This window comes from Schistocerca piceifrons, chromosome 4 (genome assembly GCF_021461385.2).
Source record: "Schistocerca piceifrons isolate TAMUIC-IGC-003096 chromosome 4, iqSchPice1.1, whole genome shotgun sequence".
Classification (NCBI taxonomy): domain Eukaryota; kingdom Metazoa; phylum Arthropoda; class Insecta; order Orthoptera; family Acrididae; genus Schistocerca; species Schistocerca piceifrons.
Window position 1 is genome coordinate 140,689,881 of NC_060141.1, and position 16,912 is coordinate 140,706,792.

The 16,912-nt window shown below is 40.1% G+C and overlaps 1 protein-coding gene across 1 annotated transcript; it reads right to left on the reverse strand.

The window, feature by feature from the left end:
- Positions 1–11,541: 11,541 nt before the first annotated feature.
- Positions 11,542–12,783, reverse strand: LOC124795673 (piggyBac transposable element-derived protein 4-like). Its single transcript, XM_047259746.1, has 2 exons — positions 11,785–12,783; positions 11,542–11,577 (listed from the first exon to the last, which is right to left on the reverse strand). The coding sequence occupies exons 1-2, from the start codon at positions 12,781–12,783 to the stop codon at positions 11,542–11,544; spliced, it is 1,035 nt and encodes a 344-aa protein (XP_047115702.1).
- Positions 12,784–16,912: the final 4,129 nt, after the last annotated feature.

The following is a 16,912-nucleotide window of genomic DNA, read 5'->3' on the forward strand; positions in this document are numbered from 1 at the left end:
TCAACCTCACAAAATAACATCACATAGCAGCAGATCTCACAACTGGTACAGCTTTTCTTCTAAGAATAGAAATAAACATTATGCTATTTACATGTTTAATTACTTTATCATATGTAATCACTGCATTGCTTCCACAACTCATTACTGTATACAACTTCAACTTCAGGGTCATAAATCACTTCATTACTTTCAAATACACTTCACTAGGCAACTGTATTTTCCCTTGTTACATTATACAAACACTTTGAAAACTAGTGGATGACACTAAATATCTCAGGTGTACTCTTCTACTAATAGCTATATACATCCCATACACTTCCTCAAAATTTACCAAATATTGTGTATACACTGTGTACTAATCTCATTACTCCTGCAATTATATAACTTTCTACACTCTCATGTTTACTGGTTACTCGACATGTTCAACCTTATTTGATATCCTTGTACACTCTGTAAAATTCCATTACCATTTTTTCTCACTACAAACAAAAAAACATCCTCCTGCATTACGTTTGAACTCAGAAAATAATCAGATAGGTATTAACTCTCTAAATTTTACGTAATCAGTATTGTATAGGTTTCATATTTCTGTTCACTGCCAAAAATGACTGTTCACCAATATTTCTGCCAACCAAGAGGGTTTCAGTTTAACCTATTCTAATGCTTTAGATGACCCAAAGTGATGTGAAGTTGGATTGCAAAATTCACATCTCTCTCACATCAGATGACTTACTTGATCTGCACAGCCAATCTTCTTCTCTGGATTGCTGGCTCTGTTGATCTCCAAAACCTTCTTCTCCAAAGAATAATACTGGTTACAGGAATTTATAAGATTTTTCTCTCTACTTTTGAAATAATTTAGTACTCAAAGAATACTTTTCGTTCAGTTTTGGTATATTTCAACTGCCACAAATAGCATATTCACCACTTCTCATATAAATATTCGAATGTTTGCAAGTCAACTCATACGTCTAGCATTAGACTCAATTACATTTACAATACTGTAACTTTTACAATTACATAATTTATGAACATGTCTTGCTCCTAGCAAGCCAAACACATGAAATACTTGAAAGTCTATATTCAATTGTTGATTTTTCTTTAACAATAACTACAGTCACTAAAACAGCAAAGAGTACTACATAATTACTCCTCATTCTTTATCACAGTTTCTGTGGCACTAGCGGCAAACAGTTGCCAACATCTTTCGACTGCCATGCTCATGGTCTTCTTATAACAAACTTCCACCTTGCACACAGAAATTATTGGTGCAGTAGATACTTTTCCACTCTCCCACTTATATTTAAAATATCGTGTGTTTGAGATGGTAGAAGGGCGAGTGGTTCTAGAATTTACTCAGAAATTCTTGAAGCACTACACTATCATCTCTATCATCATTAAATGTCATTTGTGGGGGGGGACTGGTTATTATTTGTCCACTGTCTACCTCTATTTTCAAAATGCCTATCACCATTTCTGTTCTCACGATTTCTATTCTCATAGAATTGTTGGTCCCCATGGTTTGGTCCTACATCCTGATAATTTCTAAAATTTTTTGGATTCCTGTCATTTCTCCGCAGGGTATTGTTGTTATGACCTTGGTTAAAATTGTCACTTTTATTGGTATTTCTATTATGAGTCTGGTTACTCCAGTTTGGCCTCCTGAAATCGGAACTATGTTGGCCAAACCTGTTGTAAGGCCTGTCCAATTTTTCTACATATTTTAGGAACTGGTCTACAGAATCATCTGGCCCATAAACTAACCCCATATCAATTCTTTCTGGTAGCCTTCTTTTAAGTGCATCTATTTGAATTAGTTCATCAAAGGGCTGGTCTAAGAGTGCAAGTTTCATGATGTGGTCTTTGCAAAACTCTTTCATTCCCCCTCTCTGCTCCCTGTACATCAGACCATTTAAAAACTCGCTCTTTATCCTTGCCTGTTCAGTGTCAGACCAAAACTTTTTCAAGAAACACTTTTCAAATTCATCTATGGATAAATTGCTACAGTCCAGTTGGTTTGCCTATGACAAGGATTCCCCTTCTAATGATCTTTAAATAAACTTAATTTTTAATTCATTACTCATACCAGGGAGAAAACTATCACAGCAACAATGTATAAAATCAACTGGATGAAAATGCTTGTCACTGGGGAAACACTTAAGTGGCATAGTAGGGACACTTGGGTGTCCTACATTAGAGAATGTTTTTAGAGGAGGCCCATCTTGTAACTGTTATACTTGTTTTTTGATAAATATGAGATCACTATTTAAGTCTGACACATTTGAGTCTGTCATCTCAGGTATCACCTGAACTTTTTCACCTATATCTGACACAACACTGTCTGTTTCTTCTTTTAGCTTATTTACAAAGGTTACAGCTTGTTTATTATTGTCTCCAGCAGCATCTTTCCATCTACCTTCAACAGCACCTATCTCAGATCTGAGATCCTTGTCTACTTCCCCTATTTTTGTCTCTAATGATTGTATTTTGGATTGAGAAGCCTTTACCCTCCCCTCTACTTTTTTCACACATTTATCTATAGCTTTCACTTGAGAAATGTACCGATTAAGTCTTTTTTAACAATTAAAATTTGTGAATTAAGCTCTGCTGTGATGAGATTACATTCTGAGACTATCACATTTTCAAGTTTTTCACTATTTTTTTCCATTGATGACTTTCTTTTTTCAAGTTTTTCACAATTTTTTTCCATCATGACACTACTGCAGTAAACATATTTTGGAAATTTAAACGTTTAGGTTTTTCACTCAGCATTGTTTCACTTACGTGCAACTGTACTTGTTTCTCATGGTCTGGACTCGAATCTAATATGCTACTGTCTAAAAATCCAGAGTCATTCAACTGTTTAGGCTAACTATTTTCTAACACATCCTGAAACATGTCTTTATCAGCTATGTCCTGTTTAAATTCTTTAGTTGAAGCAGGTAGGTTTGGTATATTTATTTCTTTGTTCTGATCACATTCCATTTTTTGTAAACTTGTCCATAAATTATCAGTGCAAGAAAAAAACCAATCAACACTGCACTGCACTGATAAAATACAAAAATAAATGTTTTAATTAGTACTTAGCTTATTATTATCCTGGATTTGGTATGTGGCGTCAACATTGGTAACAATGCTTCAACCTTTTACAACCATGTATGTTCATAGTGTTACGTCCTGAAACTTCTCCACATGTACTATGCAAAATTATACTTGGTTTAAAATCAATTCACTTTGCAACACAATTTTATGCTTTTCGGTCACCTGAATCATAAACACCACCAAAAATCCAAACGTACAATTATCCTGGTCACAAAGGCACCAATTTAACGATCATCTTTGTTACACACAGTTGGAAGATCGTTAATTGTAATAAATTTTCATGGAGTTAAAAATATTGTTGGCTGGATCTACTTGTAGTTTTAAAGAAAAGGCACTCGTCTTGTTTTTTGAGGATCTCCTTACATCTGTTGCTTGAATTTCTTCAGTCTGGAAGCCAGGTTCTCTTGTAGGTCTGGAAACCATATAGGTTGACGTGTTTCTTGAAATAGCATAGACAACAAACTGTTTTTTTTTTTTTTTTTGTAATTGTCATATTTAATAGCACTAGATGCCTTGCTGCCATAAATTTACAATGTTCACTCAGTGAAATACATTCCACTTGTATGCAACACCAGAAAACTTTACATTTCTCCTTCCTTCCTTCCCATCACGCAACAACCAGCAAACCACACCCAGTTAACATCATTCCATAGTACATCAGTAATGATATCACCATACTAAGATTGGAGCATATAACATTAGATCAAAATTAATTTACAAAAACATAATTTACTCAAGATCACAATTGATAAATTATGATAACATACATTCAAAAAAATAAATCTTTTTGTAGTACAGTAATTTTATGATTTTTTTAAAATTTTTACTACAGGGGTTAATTGTGCTACCATGAATACAATACTCCAGAATTTCCCCTCCAACCTCAACTCCTTTGGTTCCATCAGATTCACCTGGTCCTACTCCAAATCCCATGCCACTTTCCTTGACGTTGACCTCCATCTGTCCAATGGCCAGCTTCACACGTCCGTCCACATCACAACCACCAACAAGCAACAGTACCTCCATTATGACAGCTGCCACCCATTCCACATCAAATGGTCCCTTCCCTACAGCCTAGTCTCCGTGGCAAACGAATCTGCTCCAGTCCGGAATCCCTGAACCATTACACCAACAACCTGAAAAGAGCATTCGCATCACGCAATTACCCTCCCGACCTGGTACAGAAGCAAATAACCAGAGTCACTTCCTCACCCCCTCAAACCCAGAACCTCCCACAGAAGAACCCCAAAAGTGCCCCACTTGGCACAGGATACTTTCCGGGACTGGATCAGACTCTGAATGTGGCTCTCCAGCAGGGATACGACTTCCTCAAATCCTGCCCTGAAATGAGATCCATCCTTCATGAAATCCTCCCCATTCCACCAAGAGTGTCTTTCAGCCATCCACCTAACCTTCGTAACCTGTTAGTTCATCCCTATGAAATCCCCAAACCGCCTTCCCTACCCTCTGGCTCTTACCCTTATAACCACCCCTGGTGTAAAACCTGCCCCAAGCACCCTCCCACAACTACCTACTCCAGTCCTGTAACCAGGAGGGTGTACACGATCAAAGGCAGAGCCACATGTGAAAGCAACCATGTGATTTACCAACTGACCTGCCTACACTGTGAAGCTTTCTATGTGGGAATGACCAGCAACAAACTGTCCATTCACATGAATGGACACAGGCAGACAGTGTTTGTTGGTAATGAGGATCACCCAGTGGCTAAACATGCCTTGGTGCGCGGCCAGCACATTTTGGCACAGTGTTACACCGTCCGGGTTATCTGGATACTTCCCACTAACATCAACCTGTCAGAACTCCATAGATGGGAACTTGCCCTTCAGTATATCCTCTCTTCGCATTATCCGCCAGGCCTCAACCTCCGCTAATTTCAAGTTGCCGCCGCTCATACCTCACCTGTCTTTCAACAACATCTTTGCCTCTGTACTTCCGCCTCGACTGACATCTCTGCCCAAACTCTTTGCCTTTACAAATGTCTGCTTGTGTCTGTGTATGTGCGGATGGATATGTGTGTGTGTGCGAGTGTATACCTGCCCTTTTTTCCCCCTAAGGTAAGTCTTTCCGGGATTGGAATGACTCCTTACCCTCTCCCTTAAGACCCACATCCTTTCATCTGTCCCTCTCCTTCCCTCTTTCCTAATGAAACAACCATTGGTTGCAAAAGCTTGAATTTTGTGTGTATGTTTGTGTTTGTTTGTGTGTCTTTCGACCTGCCAGCGCTTTCGTTTGGTAAGTCACATCATCTTTGTTTTTAGATATATATTTCACAAGTGGAACGTTTCCCTCTATTATATTCATATCATTAATTTGAACCCAACAATTGCGTTTGTTACTGTCACTGTTGCATTTCGAAATCTTTTCTGTCATCTTATTTTCTCTTTCCGTTTTTGCAAGTAGTTTCACTTTGTATTCACCTTCTCCTTTTTACCATAATCTACCATACAATTTTATCCCTCCTATATATACTCAATAATACGTAACCCACTTCCAAACCATAACCAAAAAAAATTTTTTTTTCCGCTTTCAACACTACTACTGCTATAAAATCCACCGTTTCTAGTTCACAAACAGTTCCTTTCACCTATTAAACAACCATTTCGGCTAGTTCTAATAACTTTCGCTTTATTTCCATTTCCGTTTTTCCCCCATCACTGATCATTTTTAGCCGCTTCCCACAGGTTTTAACGTCATTATTTCTTCGTCAGACAATTGTTAGGCTCATTTTCATAATCTGTCACCACAAAAACACTCCTTTTAATACACTTACACGCAGTTTTTTCGAAATTTTCCCAAATTTCTCCACCCTTTAACGTGTTGTGGCGGCAACACAACCACTTAACCTTTGTGCACATCATTGTCTACCAACCCAAGTTCACCACAGGATGAACATAGCCCAGATTAACCAACACTTTTTCACCTTTTTTCACACCAGATCTCCAGTTGCTTTCTAGTTCACCTTTATCTCTCCCCATATATTTTTATTTTCATTTTCATTTCAGCCTCATGTTACACTTTCCACCTTCTAATACCATGTCACCCTCACAACACCCCCACAACGACCCCATTAAGTTTTATCTACATTCCCTCCGCAAACATGCCTTCGCCCTAGCCAGATTGCGCTCCCATATTTTATTTTCTCAGGCTTGTCTGACATTTGTCATTACTCCCAAAGGCCTCACACTTAAAGTCCCCATCTCTGGCTGTAACCCTTCTTTCCATCAGTCCCTATACCAGTTCCAAACTGAACAATCCATTGCCCTCACCCACCTAATCCTTCACCTACACATCAACTCAGCCAATGAACACACCTGTCAACCCCTATCCTTAATAAAAGTCTTCAATCTTTCGTCTCCCACATCCACACCGGCTGTTCAAAGCATCCTCCTACAGGCCAACCGCAAATTAGAACAGCATGCCACCCTCCACCTCAAAAAACTATCCATCTCCTGGTTTCCCACCTCCAGAAAGGCAACTCACTCACCCTTCACAACCTTTCCAGCAAACCTCAACCTCCTCTCATTGCACACAGACCCAGTCTCTCCCATCTACTCAATCTCCCACTTCCAGCTCCACTCCCCCCAAAACCTCAAAATTCCAATCAACACAATCTGGAACCACAACACCCTAATTCAGTAGTTAAACTTTCCTCCAAACCTCACTCCCAATCCAAAACCTCTGTCCTATCCAAAGGCCCCACTCCCAGATTCAACCTAACGGCCCTAGTCAAAGATTTACTGCTCTACACTCGTACTCTCTGCTGGAAATATCACTTTGCCATGAAGAAAAATGATCCAAATCCTACACCTAATGATCCAACTCCCCAAGACACTATCCAAATTGAACCTTGCCTGGAACAGTTCCGTTCTCCGTCACAGCGGGACCCACCTCCTCTTCCTCAAAATCACCCTCTCCAAACCTTCCAGGAATTTCTGACTTCCAGCCTTGCCTCTCAATCCTTCTTAAGAAACGTTAACCCTACTCCCACCATCACCACTGCTGAAGCCCAGGCTATCCGTGACCTGAAGGCTGACCGATCCATCGTCATTCTTCCGGCGGACAATGGTTCCACGACCATGGTACTTGATTGTCGGGAGTATGTGGCTGTGGGACAGCGTCAGCTTTCAGACAACACTACATACAAAGTTTGCCAAGGTAATCCCATTCCTGATGTCCAGGCGGAGCTTCAAGGAATCCTCAGAACCTTAGGCCCCCTACAAAACCTTTCACCTGACTCCATCAACCTCCTGACCCCACTGACACCCCGCACCCCTACCTTCTACCTTCTTCCTAAAATTCACAAACCCAATCATCCCAGCCGCCCCATTGTAGCTGGTTACCAAGCCCCCACAGAACGTCTCTCTGCCTACGTAGATCAACACCTTCAAACCATTACATGCAGTCTCCCATCCTTCATCAAAGACACCAACCACTTTCTCGAACACCTACAATCCTTACCCAATCTGTTACCCCCAGAAACCATCCTTGTAACCATTGATGCCACTTCCTTATACACAAATATTCCACACGTCCAGGGCCTCGCTACGATGGAGCACTTCCTTACATGCCGATCACCAGCCACCCTACCTAAAACCTCTTTCCTCATTACCTTACCCAGCTTCATCCTGACCCACAACTTCTTCACTTTTGAAGGCCAGACATACCAACAATTAAAGGGAACAGCCATGGGTACCAGGATGGCTCCCTCGTACGCCAACCTATTCATGGGTCGCTTAGAGGAAGCCTTCTTGGTTACCCAGGCCTGCCAACCCAAAGTTTGATACAGATTTATTGATGACATCTTCATGATCTGGACTCACAGTGAAGAAGAACTCCAGAATTTCCTCTCCAACCTCAACTCCTTTGGTTCCATCAGATTCACCTGGTCCTACTCCAAATCCCATGCCACTTTCCTTGATGTTGACCTCCATCTGTCCAATGGCCAGCTTCACACGTCCGTCCACATCAAACCCACCAACAAGCAACAGTACCTCCATTATGACAGCTACCACCCATTCCACATCAAACGGTCCCTTCCCTACAGCCTAGTCTCCGTGGCAAACGAATCTGCTCCAGTCCAGACCCCTGAACCATTACACCAACAACCTGAAAACAGCTTTCACATCCCGCAACTACCCTCCCGACCTGGTACAGAAGCAAATAACCAGAGCCACTTCCTCATCCCCTCAAACCCAGAACCTCCCACAGAAGAACCCCAAAAGTGCCCCACTTGGCACAGGATACTTTCCGGAACTGGATCAGACTCTGAATGTGGCTCTCCAGCAGGGATACAACTTTCTCAAATCCTGCCCTGAAATGAGATCCATCCTTCATGAAATCCTCCCCACTCCACCAAGAGTGTCTTTCCGCCATCCACCTAACCTTCGTAACCTGTTAGTTCATCCCTATGAAATCCCCAAACTGCCTTCCCTACCCTCTGGCTCCTATCCTTGTAACTGCCCCCGGTGTAAAACCTGCCCCATGCACCCTCCCACCATCACCTACTTCAGTCCTGTAACCCGAAAGGTGTACACGATCAAAGGCAGAGCCACATGTGAAAGCAACCATGTGATTTACCAACTGACCTGCCTACACTGTGAAGCTTTCTATGTGGGAATGACCAGCAACAAACTGTCCATTCGCATGAATGGACACAGGCAGACAGTGTTTGTTGGTAACGAGAATCACCCAGTGGCTAAACATGCCTTGGTGCACGGCCAGCACATCTTGGCACAGTGTTACACCGTCCGGGTTATCTGGATACTTCCCACTAACACCAACCTGTCAGAACTCTGGAGATGGGAACTTGCCCTTCAGCATATCCTCTCTTCGCATTATCTGCCAGGCCTCAACCTCCGCTAATTTCAAGTTGACGCCGCTCATACCTCACCTGTCTTTCAACAACATCTTTGCCTCTGTACTTCCGCCTCGACTGACATCTCTGCCCAAGCTCTTTGCCTTTACAAATGTCTGCTTGTGTCTGTGTATGTGCGGATGGATATGTGTGTGTGTGTGTGTGTGTGTGTGTGTGTGTGTGTGTGTGTGTGTGTTTGTGTGTGTGTGTGTGTGTGTGTGTGTGTGTGTGTGTGTGTGTGAGTGAGTGTATACATGTCCTTTTTTTCCCCTAAGGTAAGTCTTTCCACTCCCGGGATTGGAATGACTCCTTACCCTCTCCTTTAAAACCCACATCCTTTTGTCTTTCCCTCTCCTTCCCTCTTTCCTGATGAAGCAACCGTTGGTTGCCAAAGATTGAATTTTGTGTGTATGTTTGTGTTTGTTTGTGTGTCTATCATCCTGCCAGCGCTTTCATTTGGTAAGTCACATCATCTTTGTTTTTAGATACATTTTTCCCACTTGGAATGTTTCCCTCAATTATATTCTTACCATACAATCCAATTTTTAAAAATTTTAAGATAAAAAAAAGATAAGATCATAAATTTGAGAATATACACGGTCAAAATTGCTTATTGCATGTTACAGGGGTGGTCCTGAACCAGTATTGTCATACCAAGCTTTATGCACAATAGCGGCAACGGGAAAAAGAAGTATGTACATTTAGATGATGAATAAGAATGTTAGAATGTATTAACTTTAAATGCATGTTGCTATTACTGCCAGTTAAAGTTGACTCAGGATATGTGTACCTTTCAGATTCTTTCAATTATTTTTTCCAATTTTTTTTAGTTATTGAAGTTTCCATAACATATTATATTTTATGCCTGCCCCCCCCCCCCCCCCTCCCCCTATTCTTGCAACTATTCAGTGGCAACGGTGTAGTGCCTTGAGAATTCAGAAGCAAATTCTAGAGACCTTCTGCTTTCCACCATCTTGAACACCAGATATTTTATGTACAAGCATGAGAAATGGGAGGGTGTCTATCTCATGCCAGTTTTCTGTGTGCATAGGGTGGATGTGTGTCAAGAGAATGCCACAAGGTGAATGGTTGATCAACATGGGTAAGAGGTTGCCGCGCTCACCAAGTTACATGCCCAGCACTAGGGACAAGCGCGCCTTACTCTGTGATACTGCTATGTCAGTCATTATTGTGAACAGCTGAATTATGTAAAAGAAAAGAAAATACACTTACTTTGACTTACTTGGTTATTGATGGTGGATGGGCGAGAACCTTGGGAGATTTTTGGAACTGTATTTATTGTAATAGTAATTAAGAGTTTCTGATGGACTGGGAGTCATTGGACTTACAAAATATGACTCATTTATGTGAAACTGTTATGTGGTGTTCTGTTTGTGGAAGTGTAACATAGTAGGTTTGATTTAAAGTATCCTGAGTAAACACAGTCATTTTAAGAGTAGAGAGAATTCCTCCAAAGAGCATCATATCTTTGGAGAAGAAGTTGGGCAGATCGTTGCAGCCGACTATCCTGAGATAAAGATCAGCAAAGCTCCTCCAAGTAAGTCCAATGAGGAAGGGGACATGTGGATCTTGCACACCAGCTTCACATTGCTTCCTCTAGTCACTGGAAACTGCCAGAATAGTTTACAGGATGGCACTGAACAGAATATGAACAGACCTTTCAATTGTTGAGATACAAAAATTTTTTGCGATGAATGGTCCATTTTATCATTACAAGAAATTAATGGATTTTTTTGCATTTGTTATATGTGTGTGAGATTATGACTATGAAAAACATGAAGGAGAAAATTAAAATTAAATCTTGTCTACAAATGAGATGCACCGGGAATGCTGATTTCAGCAGTTAAGGTAGGAAGCTGCTACGTTGTATGCTTGGTGCCATCTCTCTCGCAGTAGATAATCTCTTTTCCTTCCAATTAATATCCTTTACAGGAAGTGCATTGCTATAGTGTAACGGTACTTTCACTACCGCGCCTCCGGCGATACAAAGAAATGAGTTACGATCGCGCATGCGGAAGAGCACTGCGCCAGCGACCGATTTTTATAAATAATTTTGATCTTTTTTTTTACTTTTGTGTAGGTGTTTGTTTTTAACAACTAATTGATTACTCTCTCTCTCTTGTCTTTATACGAAAGACGTGTATTTTTTGGCGCTGTGTTAAATATGCTTTTAAGTGGAAATTAAAACTATATTACGAAACGAAGTTATTTCAATAGTGATTCGAAATGGTTATCGACAAATTTATAAATTAATCCTGACAGTGACAAATTAAAGAAATTTTCAACAGATGGAGAACAATGAAAATAGGTCATCCTACAAGCCACGAAGACTATATTATAATAAATACTACATTTCTAACAGACTTATAAGGTAAATTTCAACTTATTTCTGATGCTATTTCCTTACAGTCACTTACTGTAGTGTTGCTGACCCGGTCTGCCATGCACGGGCAAATTACAGCACTATCTCAATCAATAATATGAAGTCCCCCTAATCCGTAACTTATTCCATCAAAATTCAAAACCCAATCAGATTTTCTATTTTATATTTTCAAGGCAGAACCCCGAGAAAAGAAACACTACAATAGAAAAGACAAAAATTTTGAATTTACATTTACAAATGTATCATCATGGAAGGTGCTGACCAAAACAACATCTCTTTTGTCTTTCCATTTCATTAGCATCTGCTTGCCTTTGTACCCTGTTGTGTACTCCCATTTCTTCAGTTTTTCCTTTCTTATGAAGTCGGGGAATCCCTTCCTGTCTTGCCACATTGTGCCGACAACTTCGGTGTTATTGCTGGTTAATTTGTCCACCAAATCTGTACTGGTGTACCAGTTGTCAAGATAAATACAATGGCCTTTCCCGAGCAGATCATGTGCAAGCTCCAAAACAATACAAGAGGTTATTTTTTCATCTGGATAGTGGCTACCATAATTAGTGTCCTTTACAGTGTAAACATTAAAGTCCCATACATACCCGAAACTGCTTTCACAGAGTTCATACAATTTTATGCCAAATCTGCTATGCTTTGATGGAATATATTGCTTCCATCCAAGCCATCCTCTCCAGAGCAATAACGATTCATCAATGGTGATGTTCCTTTCTGGCATGTACACTGATCTGAATTTACTCTGCAGATGCTCCATAATGGGGTGAATTTTGAATAGTTTTCTGCTGATAGTGCCTAGTGGATCATATGAGGTATTGTCAGCAAAGTGGAGGAATTTCAATAGAAGATGAAGCCACTTTTCATTCATCACTTTCCTGAAGAAAGGTGTATCAACTGATTCCCTCTTTGAAAAGTACATTTGGTGGTCTGGTTTGTGAAGATTTCCTTGAAGTACTAGCATTCCAATAAGTGTTTTTACCTCGTCGCATGTAGTATTCTGCCAACTGTGAACCCTGGAGTGTGCTGGTAAATTGGGATGAGAAGCTATGAACTGTTCTGCATATAAGTTCGTCTGTTCAGCTATCATTGTGCACAAAGCATCATCCACAAAACACATAAAACAACTAATCACATCATTTTGTTTTAGAGGCACAACTGTACCACTATTACCACTGAACAAATATTGAATACGAACTGAACTAGCACGCACAAATTCACTAGGTACCGTCTGTTGCGGTAGTGTCTCATCGTCAGACGTTTCTGAATCGAAGTCACTTTCACTAGCCTCAACATCTGTATCTTGAAAACTTTCAGAACTGTCATTGAAATTATCGTCACTTTCTAAAAGCAGCTTCTCAATCTCCAAATCTGATAAACGACTTCTTTTCGCCATTGCAAAAGATCACTCACTAACGCTGCGGTAAACACAGACAAAAAAGGCGCACTTTTGCGGCTGCTTCACAGGACACATTTTCTCGATGTGCGCTCTGGTGGACAATGTTGTAACTAGCCTAGAACATGCTGTGTTGCATGACAAGAGCTGCCATCTAGTGGACGAAGCTAAACTAATACCACAGTGTAAACGGCAGGCCGATAACTTGTCATTCCCACTAGCTACTAGCCACAGAACCCAGTGGACGGATATATCCGTCGAACCCACTGTGCAATAGCAGAGCATGGACAGATATATCTGTCATGCCCACTTAAAAGGTTACTGAATATTCACATAAAACTGCTTTAATTGAAAAGTACAGATACTAACAAAATTCCATGTTTGCAATTTTTTTTCATAATTTTGTTAAACACTGTTCACAATGGATTCAAATGAAATGGCCATTGTTGAGAACTCATTACAAAATGCAATATGCCAAGATGTCAGAAATCCAAGCTTGGCAACAGTTGAAAGTAACACCCCCAACTCATGAACTAGCTGATGGCTACCAAAACAACGAGGTTGGCATCCCACCATTAACCCTGCGGCAGGCGCGCTTAAGATTGTTGCGTCAGCGGGCGCATGCGGCACTCAGTGCCGCCTACATTTAAATACATGAAAAAAAAACAGTTTTTTTAAATATTTTGGTGGAATTAATTATTTATTGTCTATAATGTCATTCTTAACATCAACTTTTAATATGATCTGTATACATATATCCAAGGTGCATGGGAAAATTAAAATTGTTACAGAATATCTGACATACAGTGCCACGATATTTCCTAAGTGCTTAACAAATTCTAATTAAATTATAACCACAGATATGATTTGATAGATTACCATTGTTAAAGCAAGTTTTACAAAAACGTGTAATATGTATAAAAACTTTGTAGTAATAATAAAGAATAAGGCAGTCAGTAAATACATATCAAGGATCACACACTTTCTTCCTACGGAGAAACTCTGCAATCATTACACGTGACAACACAGTGGCAATGTTGCTTGCAAACGAATCTTTCACAGCTATTGCAAGTGACAGTAGTTTTATTATTATTTTTTTTTTTTTTACCACCACAAAGATGGCACCTCCCACACCTTCTTACAACCTCATTGTGATTAGCGGGAATTGATTGATGAGGTGACAGATATCCTTGAATATCTCATGGTAGAGTAGAGTCCTGAGCCCTTTCTTTCAAATGGCAGTCCATCAGAGCCAAGACCAGGTTTCTGTTTGCAACGACATAATCAATTATCTCAGGTTCAAACAATTTGAGAAAATTTTCAATTTCAGTTTTAGCTTCTCTACTAATGTGTTTCAGGCCAGGTAGGACTTTCATTATATTCTTACGTTTTGGTTTCCCTGGTAGTGCTAACGGATTATTTATCCACAAAGTTTCTTGGTCCTTATCAATATAAAAATGGCTGTCATCACATGGCATTCCTTTCACTTCATTTCTGTCAGCGCATGACTGCTCAGATTCACTGCAGTTTCAATTATTTCTGCTTCCTCATTGCTGTCAGAGAAATCTGCGTAGCTTTCTTTGACAGATGATTGCAGAAGAAGTCGCTCAATTTCTTCTGGTGTTAGTCCTTTCCTTTGTGCGGGCCTGGGAGGCAATAAAATAATTCTAATACCAAAGCAATGTCAATAACTAAATTATCATTCACCTACAGAGTTGTAAAACAAAGCTTCTAATCATCAGTGATACAGCTATATGTACTTACAGTGATACAGCTATATGTACCTACATTACCAGGCACCTGCGGTACGCAGTGCCGTCTCGGTGCAGTCGTCCACTTCACAGGTGAGTCACAGCTGTTATGGTGGGTATAATAATGGCGCAGCAGTGCAGTTTGGTGCATGACTAAACAATCAAAGCATATCTAGCACCACTGTCATGTGCTCAGCGAGCCGATGTAATTATTGAAAGAAAACGAAATTGGCGGCACTGTATGCCGCCACGCGCCTGCCGCAGGGTTAAAAAATGATAATATGACTAATTATGATGTCACTTTTATGATGCTCAATGAGACAATTTCTCATTTTTCAATGGGCAACATTTTTCAAATAGTGAAACTGAAGTGCACGACAGTGAAAATTCCTTTGATTATTTGCTCACGACATTTCAAACACAAGAACTGGAAACAGTTCATGAAAAAAATGCAAATACTAGCAAGACACACAATTTGACACAGCTGATGCAACTAATAACAACAGTTTACACAGCAGTTCACAAGATATAAGGAAAATATAGGACAACAGTTTGCACAGCAAAATCAGGCATTTAACGATTTGAAGAACAGTATTAGTCAACAGTTCAGTGAGGTGAGCAAAACTATACACACTGAATTATCTGTCAAATTATCCAGTAAGTTCACAGAGCTCAGAAAACAACTAAAACTAGAAATAACTACCAACATGTCCTTCAATATAAATACATTAAAGGAAAATGTAACATCCATAGACTATAAACAGCAATAACTAACAGCTGGGTTACAAAACCTTAGTGAAGCATATTCTCAAATTCAGGAGACGCAATACCAAGTGGATGTGTTGGTAAAAAATGTTACGGATACAGTCAGTGAGATGCAAGACGTATGGAAAAACTTACCTACAGAAATACACAAGTTGAGTCTAAGAGTGGACTGGTTATGTTTAGAGTCAAAATTTGCCAAAAAAACAGAGAGATAAGTTATGTGCAGATGTAAAGGAAATAACTGAAAATGCTGAAGCCGGGATGCTGGATAAGGGCAGCAGCCTTGCTGAAAAGGTAGTCTCAGAGTAAAATTTATGAAGATACTGCAGAAGAAGCTCTAAAAGAGAAAGAAAGCCAACTTCTAGCTAAAATAGATACAGGTCTAAAGGAAGCAGAGGAAAGGTTATGAGGCAGTGTTGCTAAAACTGCTGACATTCCGAAACAACCTATGACAGAAAACAAACAGATGCTTTTAGAAAAGTTAGATACCTTTACTGGTTACCCTCAATATGGGACTAGCCCGGCAAAGGAAAATAGCAAAGGTTACAGAATGCAGCAACACTTGCCGGCAGCTCTAAGTGATGAGCAAGTGCAGTTGTCATGCGTACACCACAGGTGAACATAAACACACCTGTCACAGACAGCGTGGCATGTTTGTCAACATTACTTGCAGTTGAGGGATTACTTGGGCATCGAAAATTTCAGATATTTAACTCTGAAGGGAAAAGAACACACCCTGTGACCTTTATTAGAGCATTTCAAAATGTTTTACCTCGTACCTGGACCAAAGCCCAGAAAATCAGATTTGCTGTTGCATACAGGCAGGGTGATGTTCTGCTGAACTTTGCTACTACTATGAACAGACTGAGAGAGCTTTTCTGGATAAATATTGGTATGATGCCATACAAGAGAGGCTCAAACATGAGGTATTCAACCCAGCTCCATTCAGTAGCAAACATGGAAGCTCAAAGGGCTATTTTGAAAAATATTTGAATAAAACCAGGTACTGGACTAATCCAGTATCTCAAGTAGATGTGCTGAAAATTTTAAAGGGCCATCTTTCAGCCCACATTAGGGAAAAATTCATTAGCATTCCGGAACATGACACTGAATACTTTCCATCAGTATTGGACTCAATAGATTCGATATTCAAAGAGAGAGCAGTAACGCCCAAGCATGTAAATATGCCAACAGCGCCACAGAGATTTGCAGGCCAACAAGGAAATAATGGATTCATAGTACAACACAGATGGGAACCTTATCCCACACAGATATATGGTAATGGTGACAGTAATCACAATGAAAATGGAGAAAGCTGTAAATTCAGAGCTGGATATAAAAGAAATGGGCAAAAATTTAGCAAAAATGACTACAATGGGTGAGCAGCATATGGCCAGCCTGTACAATATATACTGCCACAAGCTACTGGCAATAGTCAGATGATCGCTTGCCAAATGCAAAACAATAACAGACAACCAAATAACCCACAGACTGCACAATTCAGCTGGCAAAATAACACATATATGCCGAATAATGCACAGAGGGATAGATAATTTCAGTTGAGGGTCTCACAGGACACTAATTGGTTAATCGAACAGCAACAGTCCACATAG